Below are 27,039 nucleotides of genomic sequence, written 5' to 3'. Positions count from 1 at the left end.
ACCAGCTTTAGCTCTTCTACCACCAGTCACACCAACTACTAAGATAATAGTGGCCAGAACACCCTGAGGAAAAACAGGACTGGCATACACATCAATTGCAGCGGTCCCACAAAAGGCATTGGGCATACGAAGTCTACCTAAGAATGCTCTCACATAAGAACACCTCTTCAAGATCACAATAGATAAATGCTTCACCTATATTCATAGAGACAGAGAAAGTTAAGTAAAATGAAATGCAGAGGAACTACTCTCAACTGAAAGAGCAAGAGAAAACCCCTGAAAAAATAAATAATGAAACAGAAATAAGCAATTTATCAGACAAAGAGTTCAAAATATTGGTAATAAAAATGCAAACTGAATGAGGGAAGAAGATTAATCTCAACAAAAATGATTTTAACAAGGAACTAGAAAATATAAAGAACACAATATCAAAATTAAAAAGTAGAAGCAATAAGAAACAGACTAAGTGACACAGAATAACATATAAGCAATCTGGAAGGTAGAGTAACGGAAATCATCCAGGGAGAAGAGCAGGTGGAAAGACAAAAATATAGTAAGGATTGAAGGTCACTTAAATAAGCTAGTACATATATTAAAAGAAAAAAATGTAAAATCAACCATAATAAGCAATAAAAGGATAAGCAGGAAGACATAAAATATGACATCAAAGACAGAAAATATAGTTCAGTTTAGTGCAGTCACTCAGTCATGTGTGACTCTTTGCGACCCCGTGGACTGTAGCATGCCAGGCCTCCCTGTCCATCATGAACTCCCAGAGCTTGCTCAAACTCACATCCATCAAGTCGGTGATGCCATTCAACCATCTCATCCTCTGTCATCCCCTTCTCCTCCTGGCTTCAGTCTTTCCCATCATCAGGGTCTTTTCCAATGAGTCAGTTCTTTGCATCAAGTGGCTAAAGTATTGGATAAGCTTTGCATCAGCTTCAGCATCAGTACTTCCAATGAATATTCAGGACTGATTTCCTTTAGGATTGACTGGTTGGATCTCCTTGCTGTCCAAGGGACTCTCAAGAGTCTTCTCCAACACCACATTTCAAAAGCACCATTTCTTCAGCACTCAGCTTTCTTTATAGTTCAACTCTCACACCCATACATGACTACTGGAAAAACCATAGCTTTGACTAGACAGACCTTTGTGGCAAAGCAATATCTCTGCTTTTTAACATGCTATCTAGATTGGTCATAGTCCAAGGAGTAAGTGTCTTTTAATTTCATGGCTTCCAACACCATCTGCAGTGATTTAGGAGCCCAAAAGATAAAGTCTGTCCTTGTTTCAATTGTTTCCCCGTCTATTTGCCATGAAGTGATGGGACCAGATGCCACGATCTTAGTTTTCTGAATGTTGAGTTTTAAGTCAACTTTTTCACTCTCATCTTTCACTTTCATCAAGAAGCTCTTTAGTTCTTCTTTACTTTCTTCCATAAGGTTGGTGTCATCTTTGTATCTAGGGTTATTGATATTTCTCTCTGCAATCTTGATTCCAGCTTGTGCTTCATTCAGCCTGGTATTTCCCATGATATACTCTGCACATAAGTTAAATAAGCAGGGTGACAACATATAACCTTGACGTACTCCTTTCCCGATTTGGAACCAGTCTGTTGTTCCATGTCAAATTCTAACTGTTGCTTCTTGACCTGCATACAGATTTCTCAGGAGACAGGTAAGGTGGTCTGGTATTCCCATCTCTTTCAGAATTTTCCACCGTTTGTTGTGATCTACACCGTCATAGGTGTAGATCAAAAGGCTTTGACATTGTCAATAAAGCAGAAGTAGATGGTTTTTCTGGAACTTTCTTGCTTTTTAGATGATCCAGTGTATGTTGGCAATTTGATCTCTGGTTCCTCTGCCTTTTCTAAATCCAGCTCGAAAATCTGTAAGTTCTCATTTTACATAGTGTTGAAGCCTGGCTTGGAAAATTTTGAGCATTCCTTTGCTAGCGTGTGAGATGAGTGCAATTGTGTGGTATTTTGAACATTCTTTGGCATTGTCTTTCTTTGGGATTGGAATGAAAACCGACCTTACCTCGGGGATTGGCTATGGCCCAGTTTCTGCACTCATCTTCTCCTACGAGAACTCCAAAGTTACAACTTGCTGTTGAATAACCATCAGCAGGAGAATGTTGGATCCCACCAGAAAAAGATACCCCACATCCAAGGGCAAAGGAGAAGCCCCAGCAAGATGGTAAGAGGGGCTAAATCTCATTTAGAATCAAACCCCACACCCACGAGAGATGCTCAGAGGGCTCAGACAAAATCTTGTGCACTCCAGGAGACCCCATAGAGACTGAGCCAGACCTGCCTTTGAGTGTTTGAGTGTCTCTTGCAGAGTATAGGCCAGCAGTGGCCTGCTGCTGGGGCAGGGGCTCTGGGTGTAGCAGTTCTGGGTGGGGCATAAGCCCTCTTGGAGGAGGTCGCCATTAACCCCACCATAGAGCTGCCGAGCAGATGACCCACAAACTGCAGAACAATTATACCAAATACATTCTCGCACTATTAAGAAAGTTCTAGGACCCACAACAGATTTCCCAACCTGGTGGTCTGGCAAAGGGCATGAGAAACCCCAGGGAGCCTGACATTGGAGGACAGCGGGGTTTAATTACAGAACTTACACAGGATGGGGAAAAGACTCTTGGAGGGCACAAACAAAACCTGTGTGCACCAGGACCCAGGAGAAAGGAGCAGTGAGCCCACAGGAGACTGACCCAGACTTGCCTGTGAGTGTGAAAGAGTCTCCGGTGGAGGCGTGGGTTGGCAGTGGCCTGCTGCAGGGTCGGGGGCACTGAGTGCGGTACTGCGTGCATGGGACCTTTTGAAGGAGGTTGCCATTATCTTCATCACCTCCACCATAGTTTGGTCTCAGAAAATGTAGACAGGGTGTAAGAAATGTAGATTTTTTTAGATATGTTGGAATTTAAATGACCATCAGTTTAAATCAAATAGATATAAATATGGGTCAATGTATATGAAGTCCATGATAACCACAAATCAAAAGCCTACAATATGTGCCATGGTATTGTCATGAAAATGGACTCATAGATCAATGGAACAGAATAGAGAGCCCATAAATAAACCCATGCGCTTGCTAAGTCATGTCCGATTCCTTGCTACCCTATGGACTGTAGCCCAGGCAGGCTCCTCTGTCCATGGGATTCTCCAGGCAAGAACACTGGAATTGGTTGCCATGCCCTCCACCAGGTGATCTTCCTGACCCAGGGATGGAACCTGTGTCTCTTACGTTGCATCTGTTTCATCTCCTGCATTGGCAGTCGGGGTCTTTAGCACTAGTGCCACCTGGGAAGCCCAAATAAACCATGTAACTATGGTCAGTTAATACAAACACAGGAGGCAAGAATATACAACAGAAAAAAGACAGTCTAACAAGAGAACTGGGAAATTTGGACAGCCACATGTAAAACAGAGAGATTAGAATGTTCCATTATATACCACATACAAAATGCTTTAAAGACCTAAAGGCGAGGGTGGGATGTTTCAAGAGAACAGCATCGAAACATGTATATTATCTAGGGTGAAACAGATCACCAGCCCAGGCTGGATGCATGAGACAAGTGCTCGGGCCTGGTGCACTGGGAAGACCCAGAGGAATCGGGTGGAGAGGGAGGTGAGAGGAGGGATCGGGATGGGGAATACATGTAAATCCATGGCTGATTCATGTCAATGTATGACAAAAACCACTACAATATTGTAAAGTAATTAGCCTCCAACTAATAAAAATAAATGTAAAAAAAAAAAAAAGACCTAAAGGAAAGACTGAATTCCATGAACCCCCTAGAAGTGAACATAGGCAAAACACTCTTACATAAACCATAGCAATATTTTCTTGAATCAGTTTCTTGAGGCAAAAGAAATAACAGCAAAAATAAACAAATGGAGCTACATCAAACTTAAAAGTTTTTGCACAGCAAAATAAACAATAGACAACATGAAAAGACAACACATCAAATGGTAGAAAAATATTTGCAAATGATATGACTGGGAAGAGGTAAATACTCAAAACACACAACTAGCTCATAAAACTCAAAAAAGACCCAATCAGAAAAAGGGCAGAATACCCAGAAACCAAACAAGACATACAAATGGCTATAACAGGCACATGATAAGATGCTCAGCACCACAAATTATTAGAGAAATATATATCAAAGCCACAAAGAGATATCACCTAACACCTGTCAGAATGTCTAATCAAAAAAGTCTATAAATCTAAAAATGTATAAACAAAAAGTCTCCAATAAAAAAATGTGGAGAAACGGGAGCTCTCATACACTTTAGTGAGAATGTGACTTGGTGCAGCCACTATGGAAAATGGTGTAGAGGTTCCTCAAAAACCTAAAACTAGAGTTGCTATATAATTTGGCAATTCCACTCCTTGTTATGCATATGGGACAAAGAAAACACTAATTCAAAAAGATACATGTACCTCAATGTCCATAGTAGCACTATTTATAATAGCTAAGATATGAATGTAACCCAATGGCCCATCAACAGACAGCTAGAAGAAGAAGATGTGGTACATATAGATATATAATGGAATGTTACTCTGTCATAAGAAAGAATGAAATGCTGCCATTTGCAGTAGTGTGAACTGACCTAAAGAATATGATGCTTAGTAAAACAGGTTAGAAAAAGACAAATACTACATGATATCACTTATATGTGGGATCTAAAAAAAATAATACAAATGAATGTATGTATAAAATAGAAACACTCAAAGATACATAAAACAAACTTGTTATCAAGTAGAGAGGGAAGAGGAAGGGACAATTTGGGGCTATGAGATTAACAGATACAAAATGTTAGGTATAAAATAGATAAGCAATAAGGTTATAATGTACAAAAAGGGATTAAAATCATTATCTTATATCCATAATGGAGTATATTCTGCAAAAAAGAAAAAATACTGAATCATTATGCTTACACCTGAAGCTAACATAATATTGTAAGTCAATTATACAATAAAAAAGAAAAATGTAAGAAAAAGGAGCTATGATTCATACATAAAATGGAATAGTACTCAAACATTAAAAATCACATCTGCCATTTACACCAACATGAATGGATGTGGAAGATATTATGTTAAGTGAAATAAGTCAGAGAAAAACAAATCCCATATGATCTCAGTTAAATGTGGAATCTAAAAAAAAAAAACCAAAACAAAAAGAGATACAATGTAAATCCATGGCTGATTCATGTCAATGTATGACAAAACCCACTACAATATTGTAAAGTAATTAGCCTCCAACTAATAAAAATAAATGAAAAAAAAATAAAGAGATACAAAGAACAAATGAATGGTTATCAGAAGGGAGAGAGTAGGGGTGGGGGAAACAGGTGATGAAGATAAAGAAGTAAAAACCTGCAGGTATAAAATAAGTAAGCCACAGGAACATAATACACAGCGTAAGGAATACAGTCAATAGTATTGTAGTAACTTTGTAATGAGACAATGGTTACTAGAGAAATCATGGTGATCATTTCACAATGCATGCCAGTGTCAAATCACTATGTAGCAAACATAAAACTTACATAACAATGTGCATCAACTATATTTCAATTTAAAATAATAATAAAAATAAACAAGTAAATGTATAGAATAAAATGCCACTAGAAATACAAACAGAAAATGGAAATCCACTTTAATATGGGAGATTTGAACTCTAACCAATGAGGTAGAAATAAGAGTAAACATTAAGATAATTCATTTATTACAATTAAGAAGTTTAAGAAAATAAATTTTTAGAAGTCTCTATGAACAAAAGGAGAATGCACATTTTTTTCAAATAAACTATTTTTTAAAAACATGAATTAAGCTCCAAAATAATCCCTGAAGTTTTCCCCAAAAATTCCAAAAAGCTTTCCAAAATAAAACCTATATTTTATTACCAAAATTCAGTGAAATTAGATATTAGTTTTAAAAGATGACAAAAACAAACCAAGTTTCAAAGCCAAGTTTAAATTTTTAAAATGCTCTTTTAAGACTCTTAGGCAAAAAAACAAAAGAAAAATACTAACTAAAATTTGTGCATATTTAGAAAAAAGTCGCTTCAGTTGTGTCCGACTTTTTGCAACCCATCAGGCACCTCTGTCCATGGGATTCTCTAGCAAGAATACAGGAGTGGGTTGCCACGCCCTCCTCCAGGGAATCTTCTGGACCAATGGATGCAACCCATATCTCTTACATCTCCTGCATTGATAGGTGGGTTCTTTGCCTCTAGTGCCACCTGGGAAGCCCAAAGTAAATAGTACTGCTTCTCAAATATAATGTATCCAGAGAAGAATATGACACCATGAATAAATTTAAGACATTAAGAAAAAAATGGGGAAGACTAAAAATTAAATAAATGCACTCAAGATACAAAAGAACAACAAAATTGGACTTTCCTAGTGGCTTAGTGGTAAAGAATTCTCTTCCCAATGCAGGAGACATGGGTTCTGTCCCCGGTCTGGGAAGATCCCATATGCTATGGGGCAACTAAGCCCTTGTGCCACAATTACTGAGCCTGTGTTCTAGAGTCCAGGAGCCACTACTACTGAGCCTATGTCTGGAACTATTGAAGCTGGCATGCCATAGAGCCCATACTCTACAACAACTGCAATGAGAAGCAACTGCAATGAGAAGCCTGCAACCGCAGCTAGAGAAAAGCCCACACAGCAACAAAGACCCAGCACAGTCAAAAATAATGTTAAAATAAAAGCAAAATTAACCTTCAAAAATTAAAAAGTAGAAGTTAATAATGATAAAAGCATAAATTAAATTTTAAAATAAACAGAAAACTTAATTAACAAAAGATACCTTTACAAATAATTAAGTAGGAAAAGTCAGAATTGTAATATTTAGACTAAAAAAAGTAGATGAAACATGTTCCTAATGTCATTCATTGTTCACTCTTTTCTACTTTGCAGAATTTATTGAAGTTTTCTTTTTTGCCTTTGACCCATTTTTGTGTAGGTTCCATGAATATGTGGGCTTCCCTGGTGGCTCAGATGTAAAGTATCTGTCTGCCAATGCAGGAGATCTGGGTTCAATCCCTGAGTCCTCTGTTCATGGGATTTCCCAGGCAAGAAAACTGGAGTGGGTAATTATTGCCTTCTCCAGGTGATCTTCCCAAACCAGGGATTGAAAACACGTCTCCTGATTGGCAGGTGGATTCTTTACCACTGAGCAACTTGGAAAGCCAAATGAATAAACAACAAATAAACATAAAAACTGCTCTATTTGGCCTTCTAATAATATGCCTGAAAAGAACTTTCCTAAGCTAAATTTCAACCAACATCAAGTGTGAATTGTCCACTCTTATTACATAGTCTCTTTATTACTTCCCGTATTTATCACCCCCCCTTTTCTTATTATTATTTTCCACTAGGGAAATCCCTAATAACATGAAACTAACACTACATAGTACTAAATTTCATCCCACAGTAGTTTTCCTGGAGAGCACAACTTATGACCCATGAGTAAGGGTTTCAAGGAAGAATGCCGTGTTGAATTCTAATAGCTTGGTTTACATACATCTCCTAAATCAGCATGCAATTCTTAGAATCACAGACAATTTCTTCTACTTCTTTTCTAGTTCCATGAAGGATATGACAATGAGGGACTAGAGAAGAGGTAGCTAATAAAAGAGATTTTAATGACCCAGATAACCATGATAGTGTGATCACTCACCTAGAGCCAGACATCCTAGAGTGTGAAGTCAAATGGACCTTTGGAAGGATCACTAAGAACAAAGCTAATGGAGATGATGGAATTCCAGTTGAGCTGTTTCAAATCCTAAAAGATGATGCTGTGAAAGTGCTGCACTCAATATGCCAGCAAATTTGGAAAACTTAGCAATCACCACAGGACTGGAAAAGGTCAGTTTTCATTCCAATCCCAAAGAAAATCAATGCCAAAGAATGTTCAAACTACCACATAATTGCACTCATTTCACATGCTAGCAAAGTAATGCTCAAAATTCTTCAAGCTAGGCTTTAACAGTACATGAACTGAGAAATTCTAAATGTTCAAGCTGGATTTAGAAAAGGCAGAGGAATAAGAAATCAAATTGCCAACATCCATTGCATCATAGAAAAAGCAACAGAGTTGCAGGAAAATATCTATTTCTGCTTTATTGACTATGCCAAAGCCTTTGACTGTGTGGATCACAACCAACTGCAGAAAATTCTTCAAGAGATGGGAATACCATTCACCATACCTGCCACCTGAGACACCTGTATGCAGGTCAAGAAGCAACAGTTCGTACCAGACATGGAACAATAGACTGGTTCGAAATTGGGAAAGGAGTATGTCAAGGCTGTATATTTTTACCCTGCTTATTCAATTTAAATGCAGAGTACATCATGCAGAATGTCAGGCTAGATGAAGCACAAGCTAGAATCGAGACTGCCGGGAGAAATATCAATAACCTCAGATACGCAGATGACACCACCTTTATGGCAGAAAGTGAAGAACTAAAGAGCCTCTTGATGAAAGTTAAAGAGGAGAGTGAAAAATTTGGCTTAAAACTCAACATTCAGAGAACTAAGATCACGGCATCCAGTCCCATCACTTCATGGCAAATAGATGGGGAAACAGTTGAAATAGTGACAGACTTTATTTTGGGGGGCTCCAAAATCAATGCCAATGGTGACTGCAGCCATGAAATTAAAAGACACTTGCTCCTGGAAGAAAAGCTATGATCAACATAGTCAGCATATTAAAAAGCAGAGACATTACTTTGCTGACAAAGGTCCGTCTAGTCAAAGCTATGGTTTTTCCAGTAGCCATGTATGGATGTGAGATTTGGACTATAAAGAAGACTGAGTGCCAAAGAATTGAAGCTTTTGAACTGTGGTGTTGGAGAAGACTCTTGAGAGTCCACTGGACTCCAAAGCGATCAAACAAGTCAATCCTAAAGGAAATCAATCCTGAGTATTCATTGGAAGGACTGATTTTAAAGCTGAAGCTCCAATGCTTTGGCCGCCTGATGTGAAAAGCTGTCTCATTAGAACATACCCTGATGCTGGGAAAGACTGAAGGGAGGAGGAGAAGGGGATGACAAAGGATGAGATGGTTGGATGGCATCACTGACTCAATGGACATGAGTTTGATCAAGTTCAGGGACGTGGTACAGGTCAGGGAAGCCTGGCATGCTGCAATTCACAGGGTTGCAAAGAGCCAGGCATGACTGAGCCACTGAGCAACAACAAAGCTAACAAATATTGATGATCAACTGGCTGACATGAAACTCAAGGTGCAAATACTTCGTAAGAACTTGTTTTAAAATTGTGCTCTAGATTGCAGGTTTACCTTTTTCAGGTTTTGGAAAATTGAAATAAAATCATAATTGTATCTAGCTCCTAGAAGTCATGTCTAAGTTTGATACCACATTCATGGAATTATAAGATTGAACATTCTCAGTAATATCATGTACAGCATGTATCTAACAGTTCCAAGAGGCCAAGAGCAAGCAAGGTCTAGCAATCATTATTATCTACATATTTTAATTACAAGGTACTCAATCCCTTCCTTTTTTAATCATCATATATAAGAGATTTTGTTGTCCTATTCTTGGGTAATATTCATTAGATACACTAAAATCTGTCACCAGGTTCAAATGTCAGCTACTCATCTTTACAACAAATATTTATTAAACAATTACTATGTCCCTGGAACTGTGCTAAGAATGGGGAATATAAATAATAAGATATGATTCATCTAAAGAACTCGACATCTAATAGGGAAAAATAGGATAAACAAATGTATTAAAAACATATGCAAATATATTAAACTAATATATTAAACTCAAGGTCTAATTGAATTTCAACATTGGCCATCATTTGTCACAAGAGCTATTATTTAGAAAGGGCAATTACTGAAGGGAGGTGGTCATGAGAAACAAGCTTAAGGTATGTCTTCTAATTCTTGTTTCTTTTCAACATAGACAAAGTAATGCAACTTGACAGAAGAGTAGTTTGCTTCTTTAAAAAAGACATGAGACAAGTGCTCAGGGCTGGTGCACTGGGAAGACCCAGAGGGATGGGATGGGGAGGGAGGCGGGAGGCGGGTTCAGGATGGGGAACACATGTAGATCCATGGCTGATTCATGTCAGTGTATGGCAAAAACCACTACAATATTGTAAAGCAATTAGCCTCCAACTAACAAAAAAAAATGAAAAAAAAAAGGACATAACAATTTCTAACCTATTTGCTCCACAAGGCAATTTGGTCCTAATATGAAAATATGTAAATAAACATGCTAAATAGTGCAAATGTAAGGTGATAGTATTAAGCCAGTACCTAGAACAATGCCTCATACAGACTAGATTTAACAAATATTTATTAAATTTAATGAGCATCTTGTAACATAACCTATTTGCAAATTTATCATCTTATTGTAATATATTTAATTAAATTTTAAGAACTACTTCATACACAAGAATATGAGTGAATAATAATAATAAAGCATCCATGAAACAATGGAGCTTATGAAAATGAATTGTACCCAGTAACTTTAAAGCTCCTGATGTGGCTATGCTCCCTCTCTCTTCACCCACTCCACTTTTACATTTTGCATTAAATATTCTCTCCTTCTCTTTATAACTTACCATATATGCCCGTACCACTATATACATATAGGTAGATAGATATATGGTTTAGTTTTGCATGCCTCAACCTTTATATAAAGGGAAACATTTTGCATGGATTCTTACATGGCTTGCTCTTTGTTAGGTAAAGCTTTATGATGTGGTATTCACTCATGTTACTACCTGTAGAGTTTCCCTTGTGACTCAGCTGGTAAAGAATCCACCTGCAATGCAGGAGACCTGTGTTCAATCCCTGGGTTGGGAAGATCCCCTGGAGAAGGGAAAGGCTACTGACTCCAGTATTCTGGCCAGAAGAATTCCATGGACTATGGAGTACAATGGGGTCATAAAGAGTCGGACACAACTGAGCGACTTTCACTTTCACTTTCTTTTCATGATAATATGCACTGCTATAACTTATTCATTTTCATTCATTATACTCACATTTCTAATTTTAAGAGGAATAGTTTTAATGACTCAAATGTAAATATAAAGTTCACTATAAAAATTAATAGGAACCCTTTATTAAGTAAAGAAAATTTATTCTCTTTCTAACTTGCTAGAAGTTTCAAATAAACTATATTGAATTCTTCAAAAGTTTTCTATATCCTCTGAGATTAAAATATCTTTTTTTTCTCTTGGGTAAATAACATCTGTAGATATTCTAATGTTGAACTAGCATCACATTCCCAGAATAAATCTAACTTTATTATAATGAGTTTTTTATTGCTTAACAGTCTGCTTACAATTTAAGATTTCTGCATCCTTAGATTGGCATGTGAATTTTCTTCCTTGTCTTAACCATGAACTGTTGGTATTGATTTCACCAGCTTCATTTAGTGAATTGAAAAGCTGATATTTCTTTTGTCGTTCTTAGGAAGTTATATTTACATATACCCAAAAGGATTTTTAGTACTCTTCATAAACATATTTGAGACTAGAGTTTGTTTTGGATAAAGATGTTAACTACTAATTCAGTTCTTTAATGCACATTATCTATTCTTGAGTCAGTTCTGCTAAATTATGTTTTCCCAGGAATTTTTCTAAATTTCATCCAAATTTTCATTTTTATTAAGATAAAATTCTTCATATACTTATAGTTATGTTATATCCATATATAACATCCATCCAGAATGTTAGGTCCATGAATCAAGGTAAATTAGAAGTGGTCAAACAGGAGATAGCATGAGTGAACATTGACATTTTAGAAATCAGTGAACTAAAATGGGCTGAAATGGGCGAATTTAATTCAGATGACAATTACGTCTACTACAATGGGCAAGGATCCATTAGAAGAAATGGAACAGTCATCCTAGTCAACAAGGAGTGCAAAATGCAGTACTTAGGAGGTGCAGTCTCAAAAACTACAGAGTGAGTTTCCAAGGCAAATCATTCAATATCACAATAATCCAAGTCTATGCCCCAACCACTAATGCTGAAGAAACTGAAGTTGAATGGTTCTATGATGACCTACAAGACTTTCTAGAACTAGCAACAAGAAATAAGTCCTTTTCATCACAAGGGACAGAAATGCTAAATTAGGAAGTCAAGAGATACCTGGAGTAACAGGCAAGTTTGGAGTACAAAATGAAGCAGGGCTAAGGCTAACAATTTTGCGAAGAGAATGCACTGGACATAGCAAACACCCATTTCCAACAACACAAGAGACAACTCTGCACATGGACATAACCAGATGGTCAATAACGAAATCAGATTGATTATATTCTTTGCAGCCGAAGATGGAGAAGCTCTATATGGTCAGAGAAATAAGACCAGGAGCTGACTGTGGTTCAGATCATGAACTCTCATTGTAAAACTGAGACTTAAATTGAAGAAAGGAGGGAAAGCCACTAGACCATTCAGGTATGACCTAAATCAAATCCCTTTCAATTATACAGTGGAAATGAAAAATAGATTCAAGGGATTAGATCTGATAGAGTGCCTGAAAAACTATGGACAGAGGTTCATAACATTGTACAGAAGGCAATGATCAAAACCATCCCCAAGAAACAGAAATGGAAAAAGGCCAAATGGTTGTCTGGGGAGGTCTTACAAATAGCTGAGAAAAGAAGAGAAGTGAAAGCCAAAGGAGAAAAGGAAAGATACACTCTTTTGAATGCAGAGTTCCAAAGAATAGCAAGGAGAGATAAGAAAGCCTTCCTAAATAAGCAGTGCAAAGAAAGAGAGGAAAACAATAGAATGGAAAAGCCTAGAAATCTCTTTAAGAAAATTAGAGATATCAAGGGAACACTTCATGCAAAGATGGGCATAATAAAGTACAGATAAGGTATGGATCTAACAGAAGAAAAAGAGATTAAGAGGTGGCAAGAATACACAGAAGAGCTGTACAAAAAAGATCTTAATGACCCAGATAAACATGATAGTGTGATTACTCACCTAGAGTGGGACATCCTGGAGTGCAAAGTCAAGTAGGCCTTAGGAAGCATCACTATGAACAAAGTTAGTGGAGGTGATCGAATACCAGCTGAGCTATTTCAAATCCTTAAAAATGATGCTGTGATTTTTCACCATTGAGGGTGATGCTTGCTGTGGGTTTGTCATATATAGCTTTTATTATGTTGAGGTATGTTCCTTCTATTCCTGCTTTTTGGAGAGTTTTAATCATAAATGAGTGTTGAATTTTGTCAAAGGCTTTCTCTGCATCTATTGAGATAATCATATGGTTTTTATCTTTCAATTTGTTAATGTGGTGTATTACATTGATTGATTTGCGGATATTAAAGAATCCTTGCATTCCTGGGATAAAGCCCACTTGGTCATGGTGTATGATTTTTTTAATATGTTGTTGGATTCTGTTTGCTAGAATTTTGTTAAGATTTTTTTGCATCTATTGTTCATTCAGTGATATGGCCTGTATAGTTTTTCTTTTTTGTTGGCATTTCTTTGTCTTGGTTTGGAATTAGGGTGATGGTGGCTCATAGAATGAGTTTGGAAGCTTACCGTCATCTGCAATTGAACAAGACAAGGGTGCCCACTCTCACCACTACTATTCAACATAGTTTTGGAAGTTTTGGCCACAGCAATTAGAGCAGAAAAAGAAGTAAAAGGAATCCAGATAGGAAAAGAAGAAGTGAAACTCTCACTGTTTGCAGATGACATGATCCTCTACATAGAAAACCCTAAAGACTCTACCAGAAAATTACTAGAGCTAATCAACGAATATAGTAAAGTTGCAGGATATAAAATTAACACACAGAAATCCCTTGCACTCCTATACACTAACAATGAGAAAACAGAAAGAGAAATTAAGGAAACAATACCATTCACCATGGCAACAAAAAGAATAAAATACTTAGGAGTATATCTACCTAAAGAAACAAAAGACCTATACATAGAAAACTATAAAACACTGATGAAAGAAATCAAAGAGGACACAAACAGATGGAGAAACATACCGTGTTCATGGATTGGAAGAATCAATATTGTCAAATGGCTATTCTACCCAAAGCAATCTATAGATTCAATGCAATCCCTATCAAGCTACCAATGGTATTTTTCACAGAACTAGAACAAATAATTTCACAATTTGTATGGAAATACAAAAAAACCTCGAATAGCCAAAGTAATCTTGAGAAAGAAGAATGGAACTGGAGGAATCAATCTGCCTGACTTCAGACTTTACTACTACAAAGCCACAGTCATCAAGACAGTATGGTACTGGCACAAAGACAGAAATATAGATCAATGGAACAGAATAGAAAGCCCAGAGATAAATCCACGAACCTATGGACACCTTATCTTTGACAAAGGAGGCAAGGATATACAATGGAAAAAAGACAACCTCTTTAACAAGTGGTGCTGGGAAAACTGGTCAACCACTTGTAAAAGAATGAAACTAGAACACTTTCTAACACCATACACAAAAATAAACTCAAAATGGATTAAAGATCTAAATGTAAGACCAGAAACTATAAAACTCCTAGAGGAGAACATAGGCAAAACACTCTCCGACATAAATCACAGCAAGATCCTCTATGACCCACCTCCCAGAATATTGGAAATAAAAGCAAAAATAAACAAATGGGACCTAATGAAACTTAAAAGCTTTTGCACTACAAAGGAAACTATAAGTAAGGTGAAAAGACAGCCTTCAGATTGGGAGAAAATAATAGCAAATGAAGAAACAGACAAAGGATTAATCTCAAAAATATACAAGCAACTCCTGCAGCTCAATTCCAGAAAAATAAATGACCCAATCAAAAAATGGGCCAAAGAACTAAACAGACATTTCTCCAAAGAAGACATACAGATGGCTAACAAACACATGAAAAGATGCTCAACATCACTCATTATTAGAGAAATGCAAATCAAAACCACAATGAGGTACCATTACACGCCAGTCAGGATGGCTGCTATCCAAAAGTCTACAAGCAATAAATGCTGGAGAGGGTGTGGAGAAAAGGGAACCCTCTTACACTGTTGGTGGGAATGCAAACTAGTACAGCCGCTATGGAAAACAGTGTGGAGATTTCTTAAAAAACTGGAAATAGAACTGCCATATGACCCAGCAATCCCACTTCTGGGCATACACACTGAGGAAACCAGATCTGAAAGAGACACGTGCACCCCAATGTTCATCGCAGCACTGTTTATAATAGCCAGGACATGGAAGCAACCTAGATGCCCATCAGCAGATGAATGGATAAGGAAGCTGTGGTACATATACACCATGGAATATTACTCAGCCGTTAAAAAGAATTCATTTGAACCAGTCCTAATGAGATGGATGAAGCTGGAGCCCATTATACAGAGTGAAGTAAGCCAGAAAGATAAAGAACATTATAGCATACTAACACATATATATGGTATTTAGAAAGGTGATAACGATAACCCTATATGCAAAACAGAAAAAGAGACACAGAAATACAGAACAGAGTTTTGAACTCTGTGGGAGAATGTGAGGGTGGGATATTTCAAAAGAACAGCATGTATACTATCTATGGTGAAACAGATCACCAGCCCAGGTGGGATGCATGAGACAAGTGCTCCGGCCTGGTGCACTGGGAAGACCCAGAGGAATCGGGTGGAGAGGGAGGTGGGAGGGGGGATCGGGATTGGGAATACATGTAAATCCATGGCTGATTCATATCAATGTATGACAAAACCCACTGGAAAAAAAAAATAATAATTAAAAAAAAAAATGATGCTGTGAAAGTGTTGCACTCAATATGCCAGCAAATTTGGATAACTCAGCAGTGGCCACAGGACTGGAAAAGGTTAGTTTTCCTTCCAATCCAAAAGAAAGGCAATGCCAACAAATGTTCCAACTACCACACAATTACACTCATCTCACACACTAGCAAAGTAATGCTCAAAAATTCTCCAAGCTAGGATTCAACGATACATGAACCGAGAACTTCCAGATGTTCAAGTTGGATTTAGAAAAGGCAGAATAAAAGATCAAATTGCCAATATCCATGGGATCATGAGAAAAGCAAAAGAATTTCAGAAAAACATCTACTTCTGCTTCATTGACTATCCTAAAGCCTTTGAATGTGTGGATCACCACCAAACGGTGGAAAATTCTTCAAGAGATGGGAATACTAGACAACCTGACTGCCTCCTGAGAAATCTGTATGTAAGTTAAGAAGCAGATGTTAGTACCAGACATGGAACAATGGACTGGTTTCAGATTGGGAAAGGAGTACATCAAGGATGTATATTGTCACTCTGCATCATGTGAAATGCTGGTTTGGATGAAACAGAAGCTGGAATCAAGATTGCAGGGAGAAATATCAATAACTTCAGATATGCAGATGACATTACCCTTATGGCAAAAAGCAAAGAGGAACTAAAGAGCCTCTTGATGAAAGTGAAAGAGGAGAGTGAGAAAGCTGGCTTAAAACTCAACATTCAGAAAACGAAGATCATGACATCGGTACCACCACTTCATGGCAAATAGATGGGGAAACAGTGGAAACAGTGAGAGACTATATTCTTGGGCTCCAAAATCACTGCAGATGGTGACTGCAGCCATGAAATTAAAAGACGCTTGTTCCTTGGAAGAAATGCTATGACCAACCTAGATAGTTCTTAAAAAGCAGAGACATTACTTTGCCAACAAAGATCCATCTAGTCACATCTATGGTTTTTGCAGGTGTCATGTATGGTGAGAGTTGGACCATAAAGAAAGCTGAGCACTGAATAATTGATGCTTTTGAACTGTGCTGTTGGAGAGGACTCTTGAGAGTCCCTTGGACTGCAAGGAGATCCAACCAGTCCATCCTAAAGGAGATCAGTCCTGAATATTCATTGTAAGGACTGATGCTGAAGCTGAAGCTCCAATACTTTGGCCCAATGCCAAAGACCCCGATTCTGGAAAAGATCAAAGGCAGGTGGAAAAAGGAATGACAGAGGCTGAGATGGCTCGATAGCATCACCAATCTGATGGGCCTGAGTTTGTGTAAGCTCTGGGAGTTGGTGATGGACAGGGAAGTTTGCCTTGACAGTCCATGGGGTCACTGAGAGTTGGACACGACTGAGCAACTGAACTGAACTGAATCCTTCTTCCTAATATATCTCACCAGCAAGTCATCAATTTTATTAGTCTTTCCAAATAACATGCTTTTGTCTGTGTTGACCCTCACTATAGAATCTTTCTTTTGCTTGTGATGAAATCAATTTATATTCATATATTCTATTCCTTTTAGGTTTCTTTACTGTTCTCTTGCAAGCTCAAATTGGAAACAGTTCATTAATGATATACTCTGCATATAAGTTGAATAAACAGGGAGACAATATACAGTTTTGTCATACTCCTGTTTGATCTAATCTGTGCTAAACTCCATCTATTGATTTTTTCCCCATCCAATTGCATTATTCAGCTCTATGATTTGCTTATTTTTTCATCATTTTCTCTTTGTTAAAATTCTTACTTTGTTCATAAGTTGCTCTGCTAATCTCACTGAGCACCTTCCTAATCATTATTTTGGATTATCTGTTTGATATATCACAAATCTTTATTTCACTATAGTCCACTGCTGGAGAGTTTGTTCTTTTGTTTGGAACATAGTTCCTTGGTTTTTTTTTTTTTTTCCCTTAACTATTTCTATTGATTTCTATGAATTAGATAAAAGAGCCACCTCTCTAAGCTGAGGGACTGGTCTAAAGTTAAGAGATGAACCCCAATAATCAGCCCATCCAGCTAATCTGGATGCTTCTCAAATTTCTGTGCTAGTCTAACTGGAAAAGCTGGGATGCTAGCTCTGTCATCAAACCCCTACCAGGAAGAAAGTAGTAGCTGGGCTTTATCGCTGGCACCAGCCTGGGAAAGGAGTTGTGGAAAGAGGGTTTAGGACTCATTCAAAACTGTCACTTTGTTCTCTGTGGACCCCAAGAAACTAGAGAATATATGGCTGCATTGGCTCCCAGAGGCAGGCAAGTGAGAAACTAGATCTTCAGCCAGTAGTCAGAAAAGTCTACTATACTAGATGTGTAGTCCAACTCCTTTCAGGAAGAAAATGGTGACTTGGTTTATTTCACTGGAGTAAGCCAGAAGAAAAGCCATGGAAAGTGCCCACACACAGGTTCAAAGTCCTAGGAGACTAGTGATTGCCTGTCTCATCAGTTCCCAAAGACAGCTGAGTTAGAATCCAGAATCTAGTCAGCAACTAGAAAAGTCATGTGCATTCTAATCCCTTCCAAGAAGAACTGGAAGCTGGGCTTTATTGCCTGCTCATTCTAAACTGAGTCAGTGGGGAGAGCTACATGAATTATTTGAGAACTACCTTTTTGTTCTTTATGGCCCCAAAGGTCTAGCAAACACTGGGCTCCATCAGCTGCCAAACACAGACAAGCTAGTAGACAGTCCCTTTGATAACAGCCAGAAAAGTTGGAGTGCTAGATATGTGGCAAAATCTTTTGTCCTCAAGGAGAAGCTGAGAGATTCCTCTCAACTGTATGAGGTTGTGTTAAGAATGGAGTTTATGATGAGAGTGTGTTTCAGTTTTTCCTGACTCTTTTGAGGTGGGCATTTTCATAGTTGACCAACATGCAGGAATCTCTCAACTATTTTCTGGATTTCTCTCAGAGGCAACTGATAGATATGTAGTTGTTTACTCAGTGTGTTTATGGCTAGAGGGAAAAGTCAGGAGCCTCCTATTCTGCAATCTTGCTGTTGGTGGTGATGGTTTAATCATACAGTCATGTCCTACTCTTTGCAACCCCATGGACTGTAGCCCGCCAGAATCCTCTGTCCATGGGATTGGGTGGAGTGGGTTGCTACTGCAAGAAAGTTGGAATGGGTTGCCATTTCCTGCTCCAGGGCAATTTTGCTGAGAATAAAGCTAACCCTATTTTCTTTTTAAAATATTCTTTTTGCATTTGGTGTTCTTCAGTTTCATTACAATATGTATAAATATGGATTTCTTTCTATATATCTTGCCTGGAAATCATTGGAATTTTTAACTATGGATTTTGTTGTCTTCCATTAGTTCTAGGAAATTCTTAGGATTTGTTTTATACTTTTCTTCTTCTGTATCTCATATCAGATTATTTTAGATCTTGTCACACTATCCTCCATCTTAACTGTTTTCTTTAAATACCTTATTTTGTGTCTCTGTGGTGTATTGCAAATAGCTTCAAATACATCTTTCAGATCATTAATTTGCTATCTAATCTCTTATTTTGCCTAACTATTGAATTTTTCACGATATGTTTGTCATTTTAGGTAGTTCTGCCTGATCAATTTTGATAGACTTTAGTTTCTTCATTATACTCCTCATACTGTACTGAGTAAATGAGAAAATAATATTTATTAAGCATACTAATTTACATTTATTATCTTACTATTTCAGCATCTGCAGTGTTTTCAGATCTGATTCTGCAGTTTGCTATTTCTACAAAATTTCATTCATGTATCTTGTTTATTTGTGTGTCTTGTGACAATTTATTTTCCTTGAACTTGGATGAGAATATTTTGTGGACTGAGAGTATGGTGCAGAGAGAATTTGAGCTTACTTCTGACAGTTACTTCCATGTATTACCAAAACAGGATCCTTTACATTTTCAGCTGGTTTTAGAGGCTACGGATAATATAACTTTTGACTCAAAGTCCAGATAAGAATAGACCTAGAAAATTTCCAAGACATTTTGTATTTTTTCTTTTTTTGAACCACCTAGGGCCAAATTAAGCCAGTCAAGCTTTCCTACTACCTCCTGCTGTAGAGGCTAGTGTTGTTGTTTATCCAGTGAGGTGGTCAAATAAAAGGATTCTCGGATTCTTGAAAGGGTCTCATGTGCCTTTTCAGCTAACAGGCTTTGTCTTTTGTCCTCAGTTCATGATCTTTCAAAATCCAAGTTACAGGCAATAATGCAAAAGAAATTCCCTGTATTGCATATCACAATGCAGGTGCTGGCTTGCTAGTTTGGATTTGTGCTCTTAGCACCTGGCTGGCCCCAGGAAATTTCCCTAATTCACCCATCAGATTATCCACATAGTTAAGTATGTTTTATCCATTAATTTTAGTTCTTCTAGTTCACCATATCCCTAAAACTCAAATGATGTTTTCATATTAAATTGCTTCTAGATATTACTGATGCCTATTTTTCTTTAGCTCCTAAATACTAATTTGATTAATAGAGGTCCTGTTTTCTCTCTCAGATAAAAATATAAGAATACAAGATCTACATATCTCAGAATTATTACTCTTAGTAAAAGGCAGCATAGCTTGGCAGTTACATGGAACATAAACTAAGGCAAGAAAGCTACTGGGAAAATATTTTTTTCTCTTTGGGCTCTCTTATGACAGAAAGGAATGTGAGCAGCATATCATTCAGATATTTTTCCCTATGGTTTTCTTCATTATAAATTTTCAGCCCAGTTAAAAGTTAGGCAAAATAAAGTACATACTCCAACAACATACATTACAAGTTGGAGAAAAGTGCAAAAATGGGGATAAGGAGAAAATGCTTCTCATTCCAATATTGCAAAATGACAGGCACCATTTCTATACTCATTATTTCCTTCATTCTTTCATTGATATTTACCTAACATTTACTATGTATACAGCATTGTTCCAGGTGTTGGGGATACAGCACTGAATAAAGGAATATATGAATGATGACACATAAATGAATACATAGAAAAAAGATAAGAATACAAATGGTGACAGCTCTTGAAAATGACACAATACTACAAAACTCCTTTGTTATTATCATCTTTATCACAAGAGAATCTGGATAATTCTGTGGATTATGATTATAAAAGTTGTGTTTTCCTTACACACAAGAGCAAATACACCTTAGTAGACTTGAAGTTTCAAAGCAATTTCCACTGGCAAAGTTTCTGACTTAAAATATATTCAAAATTCTGTTAATCTACAATTGGACCCTTCTCAATTCTCATTCAGTCATAAATGCAGAAATAACACTCTATAATTCACATTAGCTTTTCCAATAAATTAATCGGTTTAGCTGAGACAGTGTTCTAATTCAGCTTCTACTTTCTCCAACAGTAAATCTCAGGTTTCATTTCCGCAACCAGCTATGGACCAGAATGAAAGATTTAACGAAGCTTCAGCTTGGTAGTTGTTGAGTAAGCACTCTGATACATTTCTACACTATAAACATTAATGAGACTTACTCCCAACAGAGTATTTACTACATCAATTTATTTCATAGTATTATGTTTGCAGAAGCAAGATAGAGCAAAGGTTGTTTTGGATCCTTTACCAATACCACTTCCTGTAAATAAAGAAAAGTGCAACCATTTAATTTACGAAATCATTTTAAAAGGCTAAATGCTCAATAAATTCTGCTTTATCTAGTTCAGACAGCCTCAGAAGCTATTTATAACTTGGGTATAAAATGTATATGAAATTGAAGCATTTTTATACCAGCTTTCTGTCCCTAACTTTGGCTGGAACTGAATTTCAAAGGTTGTTGAGACAGTATTGGGATTTCTGGGCAATATATTTGAAATTCCATCCTGTCCTGATAAGGGAGTCAGCCACTTATCTTATGAAAGGGAAGTCTCTATTACTATGTGTATGCCCACTCTCATCCAAGCTACACAAACACACACACACACACACACACATTACTTTTTCCTTCTCTCCAACCACTGCCATTTCTTGCCTATCACTTTCAACTAAAGCAAGAAAAGAGAAGCACCTGAACGAAGACAACTTCAAAATCTTCTGCCTTCTTCTATAACCCTAATATAGAAAAAAGTATCTGGGATAACCTGGACCTCTTACACAAGCATCCCCTGACACAATTCTGCTTAGTACTATGAAAAATGTGATACACAATCCTATCTGTCCACTCTTGCAAATTTCACCTCACCATTCTAGTCACTCCCCATATACAGACTATTTCTACTTAAGTAACATGGGTACCCAGAAAATAAATTTTCAATAAAAAGTTATGCCATCTTTGGGGCTAAGTTAAATTTATAATTTTTCTGATGGCTCCAATAAACTAAGAATTGTAGGATAAATTTTGTTGAATTTTAATTAAGCACATTAATCTCTACCTGTGAGAATTCAGTATAACACAGAAGTTAGAAATATCTTCCAAAGTCAGACAGACTAGATCCTGATTACTACTACTCACTAGCCTTCTGATTTGGAAAAAATTAATATAAATCTGTTTTATTTTCTGTAAAACAACAACAACAACAAAAACCCACTTCTATGGTTTGTTGTTATTTAGTGGGTAAGTTGAGTCCAACCCTTTGCAACCCCATAGACTATAGCCCACCAGCTCCTCTGTTCATGGGATTTTCCAGGCAAGAACACTGAAATGGGTTGCCATATCCTTCCCCAGGAGATCTTCCAGACCTAGAGAGTGAACCCTACATTCTACACGTCTCCTACAATGCAGGAAGATTCTTTACCACTAAGCCACCTGGGAAGCCCCCCACTTATATGGACACTTGTAACAAGTGATAAATTTATCTTAGATGTTTAGCTATCAAAAATGCTACATATTGTTATATGGGGGATCTAATGTTCTGCTAGTATCACTGGTATAAAATTAGTTAAAAACATAACCTTGCCTACAGGGTATTTTTCAATCTTACTGTGAAGAAAAAACACTCATCTAATAGACAAGTTTACCAAGTACTCATTACACAGGGCAAACATTTAGATGATTGGATATTATTAAAGAATCATCACTATTTTTCCACCTTATCTAGACACACAGGTCCTAAAATTTTCACACAAATGCTAATAATTGGGAACTTAATAGATTTTTTTCATTGATGCCAATAATTAGGAATTTAATAATATTAGATTAGAAATGAAAATGTCTGTTTAAGATGTGTGACTAAAGTAAAAGCATATGGAAAGGTTATTTTAAACTTAAATGAATTATATATCTAATAAGTTTACTGTGAAAGTAATAATGTTAAGAGCAACACAAGAATTATAGGCTATGTGCTTTTTTTTAAGTTATCAGTAAAACTTTAGTCATTTTAACTGTGCTTTTTTTTCATTATGGAAGTATCTGCTTCCAAATAGTCCCCTCCACCACTAATAATGAAAGCTAAAATCTACTGAGAACTTATTATATGCCAGTCACTGCTGTGATCATTTTTACATGTATTATTATTCACTGAGTCAGACAACACTAAGATATAGGTCCTATTATTATTATTCTCAATTTATAGGTGAGAAAATTAGAAAATTAAGAGTTGAATAAAATAGCTTACTTAAGATTGCATGGGCAGTAACCACCACAGCTGAAATAGGAACCCAGACATTTGGTCTCCTGAACTCTTATCTTTAAGCATTATATAGAACTGTCTTCCATTACACAAGTACATATCTGACTTGGATAACCAATGATCTTTAACATTATACTGGAACGTCTGAGAAATATCTCAGCTCAACATTTTGAAAACTAAGTTGCTGATCTTCCTCTCAAAACTGACTTCACCCATGTCTTCCCCATCATAATCGATAAAAACTCATCCAATTGCTCAAGCCAAAAAACAAACAACAACAACGAAAACCTCATAATTATCTGTGGGAGGAACAGAGATGTACTGCCCATGTCTCCCTTCCAGGTAGGACTTGCTGCCTAGCTGTGGAGACTGGGACCAGCAAATGTCCCTGGCTGTCAGTTCCTTCAGGATCTGCCTCAGCTATAGAGAGGTTATCCCCATTCCCACGTCTGCAGGTCAAACCCTTTTCAGGGCAGGGTGACCTGCCTCCAGTGACTGAAAGAGGCCTGACTATTTTTGCCCGACAAGATACACTTGAGGTTAAGACTCTCGCCAGAGCTCCCTGCTCACTGGTTCAGCTTTGGAGGTCCAGCTCACAGGTAGACTTCATCCTCTACTCAGTCCTGCTCCCTTCCTCTTCCTTCCTAGACGTTAATTCCTAATAACATGCTGTATCCCAAACTCTGTCTAGTGTGTGCTTCTAGAGGATCTAAACTGCAACATCAGCCATGACTCTTCCCTTTCTTTCACACCCTACAACTAACTTGAACTGTCAAATCCAGCTGGCTCTTCTTGCAAAATTTAGCCTCAATATTCACTAGCCACCCTAGCCCAGACTAAAATGTAAAGAGGTCATGAGAGCAGTGCTCAATTATACCCCAAACAGAAAGAACAGTTCAATAATAAGTATTCTTGGAATGAATAAATTCTATATTTCATAGATTGATCTGTGTAAAATAAAGTCATGTCAATCTAATTAACAATCACAATTTAAATTCATTGACGTCCTTGGAAGAGATGTAAAGGATCAGAAGTCTACAGATAGAATGTGGTTGTTGTTCAGTCACTCAGTCGTGTCACCTCTTTTGCGACCCCGTGGACTGTAATCCTCCAGGCTCTTCTGTCCAGGGAGTTTCCCAAGCAAGAATACTGGAATGGGTTGGCATTTCCTACTTCAGAAGATCTTCTCGACCCAGGGACTGAACCCATGTCTCCTGCATTGCAGGCAGATTCTTTACCACTGAGCCACCCAGGAAACCCACTGGTAGAATGCTGCTGCTGCTGCTGCTAAGTCGCTTCAGTCGTGTCCGACTCTGTGCGACCCCATAGATGGCAGCCCACCAGGCTCCTCTGTCCCTGGGATTCTCCAGGCAAGAATACTGGAGTGGGTTGCCATTTCCTTCTCCAATGCATGCATGCTTGCTAAGTCACTTCAGTCATGTCTGACTCTGTGAGACCCCATAGATGGCAGCCCACCAAGCTCCTCAGTCCACAGGATTCTCTAGGCAAGAATACTGGAGTGGGTTGCCATTTCCTTCTCCTCACTGGTAGAATATCTACCTGCTAATAAGTTCACTGGAAAACACACACAATGATTGAGACTGAGTAGGATTTTTATTTACTCATACTCTGAACTCCAACCCAAGCATCTTAAAACACACACATTTAATTATTTTCATACTGGTATATCAAATCACATTTTAATTTTCCCTCAACTTACCTCAAGCTCATCAAGGGCACTTCCCAGGGTTGGTGCCTGAGGCTCTGGTGGGGCTAACATGTTCTGGATGCCCTGTGAAGCATTTGAAATTACATTGAGGGCATTCTGAATTTCTCCACAAACTGTGTCTTTGCTAGCTTTAAGGGATGCAACGTCAGAATGTTCCAAACAAGCTGAACAAATTGAATGCAGTATGGGGGAGTTCTCCTTCAATGAGGCCCGGGCACCTGCAATTTCATCCCTCTGATTTGGAGATTTTAGGTCCTGAGGAGAGAAATAAAAAGAGAGGTTATGGAAGAAAGATTTATACAAAGAAGCTCCATTTTTCTGCCAATACAAACAAAAAGATAATAGATACTAGGAAGTCATAACTATAAGTTAAACTTAAGGGCATAAATTATTTCTACACTCTTGATTATATTAAAAGTTCTATAATGCTTACCAATTAGAAAATAAAGAACACAATGGTACAGATGTGCAATAACTTTGTGTCAGCCATATACTTATGTCAGAATACTCTGGCCTTCACATTATTAACTGAATTATAAGAGGGCTTCAATTCCAAGGATGCTAATTACCTATTTGCCTACACATGATACTTCCATTTAATCTTTTTGTTAAAACTAAACCAGTTAAGAATACTAAATTAAACCTCCCGTCATTCAGCTATCATTCATTCTTTTTCAGAAATACTTGCTAATAAATTAATCTTGGATCTTTCTTTCTTCAACATTTATTCAACATATAGTTATTGAGCATTTAGTATATGCTAGCCCTTGGGGCTTCCCTGGTAGCTCAGACGGTAAAGCATCTGCCTACAATGCGGGAGACCCGGGTTCGATCCCTGGGTTGGGAAGATCCCCTGGAGAAGGAAATGGCAACCCACTCCAATATTCATGCTTGGAAAATCCCATGGACCGAGGAGCCTGGGGGGCTACAGTCCATGGGGTCACAAAGAGTCAGACACGACTGAGCGACTTCAGCTCAGCCCAGCCCTTGTGCTTAGATGTCAAGTGCACAGAAGGGAACAATCCTACAGGGACCTTGTTCTCCTGAGGCTTATATTCTTGTTTGAGGGAAAGGAGACCAAAAGCAAATGGTAAACATAAGACAATCTCAGGTAACGATAAATTCCATCAAGAAAACACAAAAGTGAGTGTCAGCAACTGACAAGAAGAGAAGCTAGTTTAGCTTGGGTGGTCAGAGGAGATAATTCCTCAGAGATGACATTTGCAATAAATATAAATAAAAAGCATTTCAAACAGTGGGAGGATCGGAAAGAGAAAGTCCTATGTAAGTGATAGTGGATCAAAACCAACTCAAATCTACAGGAAAAATCCCTGGCAAGTACTATCTTAGCCAAGAGATGAACGTTGACCTCAAATGATCTCACAAGGATATCGAGTGATTCTTGATATGTTATGACAAGATGACTACTTCACCTGCCCGGAATTCTCTCCAAAGCCCATAGTCTCAATCTAGTCATGAAAAAACAACAACAAACAAAACCAAATTGGGGAAAATCCTGCATGATATCTGGACAGTATTCCTGATTAAGGTCCCAGAAAACAAAGAGACTGACTGAGGAACTATCACAGAGCAGAGAAAACTGGAGAGACATGACAAGTAAATGCAACACAGAACCCTGGATCAGATCTCGGAACAGAAGGAAGACATTAAGGGAAAAAGTGATGAATTCCAAATAAAGTCCAGAGTTTAGTTAACAGTAATTCATCAATGTTTGCTCATTGTGGCAAATGTAAGACATTAACAGTGCAGGAAATCAGAAGAGTAGATCAGAAATTTCTGTAGTATCTTTGCAACTTTCCCAGAAATCTAAAATTATTAATATAAAATAAAAAGTGTACTTTAAAGAAAACTAACTCAAGTGAACTGAACAATAATTTATGCATTCCACACATAATATCTCATGTAATACTTATAAAAACTCATGGTACCTATTATTCCTCTTTTTAAAGATGAGAAAACTGGCTTCCTGCAAGAGTGACATCTCCAGGATCTTA

The 27,039-nt window shown here is 37.5% G+C and overlaps 1 protein-coding gene across 6 annotated transcripts in view; it reads right to left on the bottom strand.

The window, feature by feature from the left end:
• Positions 1-27,039, bottom strand: part of CTNNA3 (catenin alpha 3) — a 1,829,362-nt gene that overhangs the window by 1,364,407 nt on the left and 437,916 nt on the right. For all 6 annotated transcript variants that reach the window (XM_043476813.1, XM_043476816.1, XM_043476818.1 and 3 more), the window contains exon 6: positions 25,016-25,279. In XM_043476813.1, coding sequence (XP_043332748.1) covers positions 25,016-25,279 — 264 coding nt within the window. The remainder of the gene's footprint in view (positions 1-25,015; positions 25,280-27,039) is intronic.

The sequence above is a fragment of the Cervus canadensis genome, chromosome 8, assembly GCF_019320065.1.
Source record: "Cervus canadensis isolate Bull #8, Minnesota chromosome 8, ASM1932006v1, whole genome shotgun sequence".
Taxonomy (NCBI): Eukaryota; Metazoa; Chordata; class Mammalia; order Artiodactyla; family Cervidae; genus Cervus; species Cervus canadensis.
The sequence above is the reverse complement of the archived record's forward strand: the minus strand, read 5'-3'. Positions and strand labels throughout refer to the sequence as shown.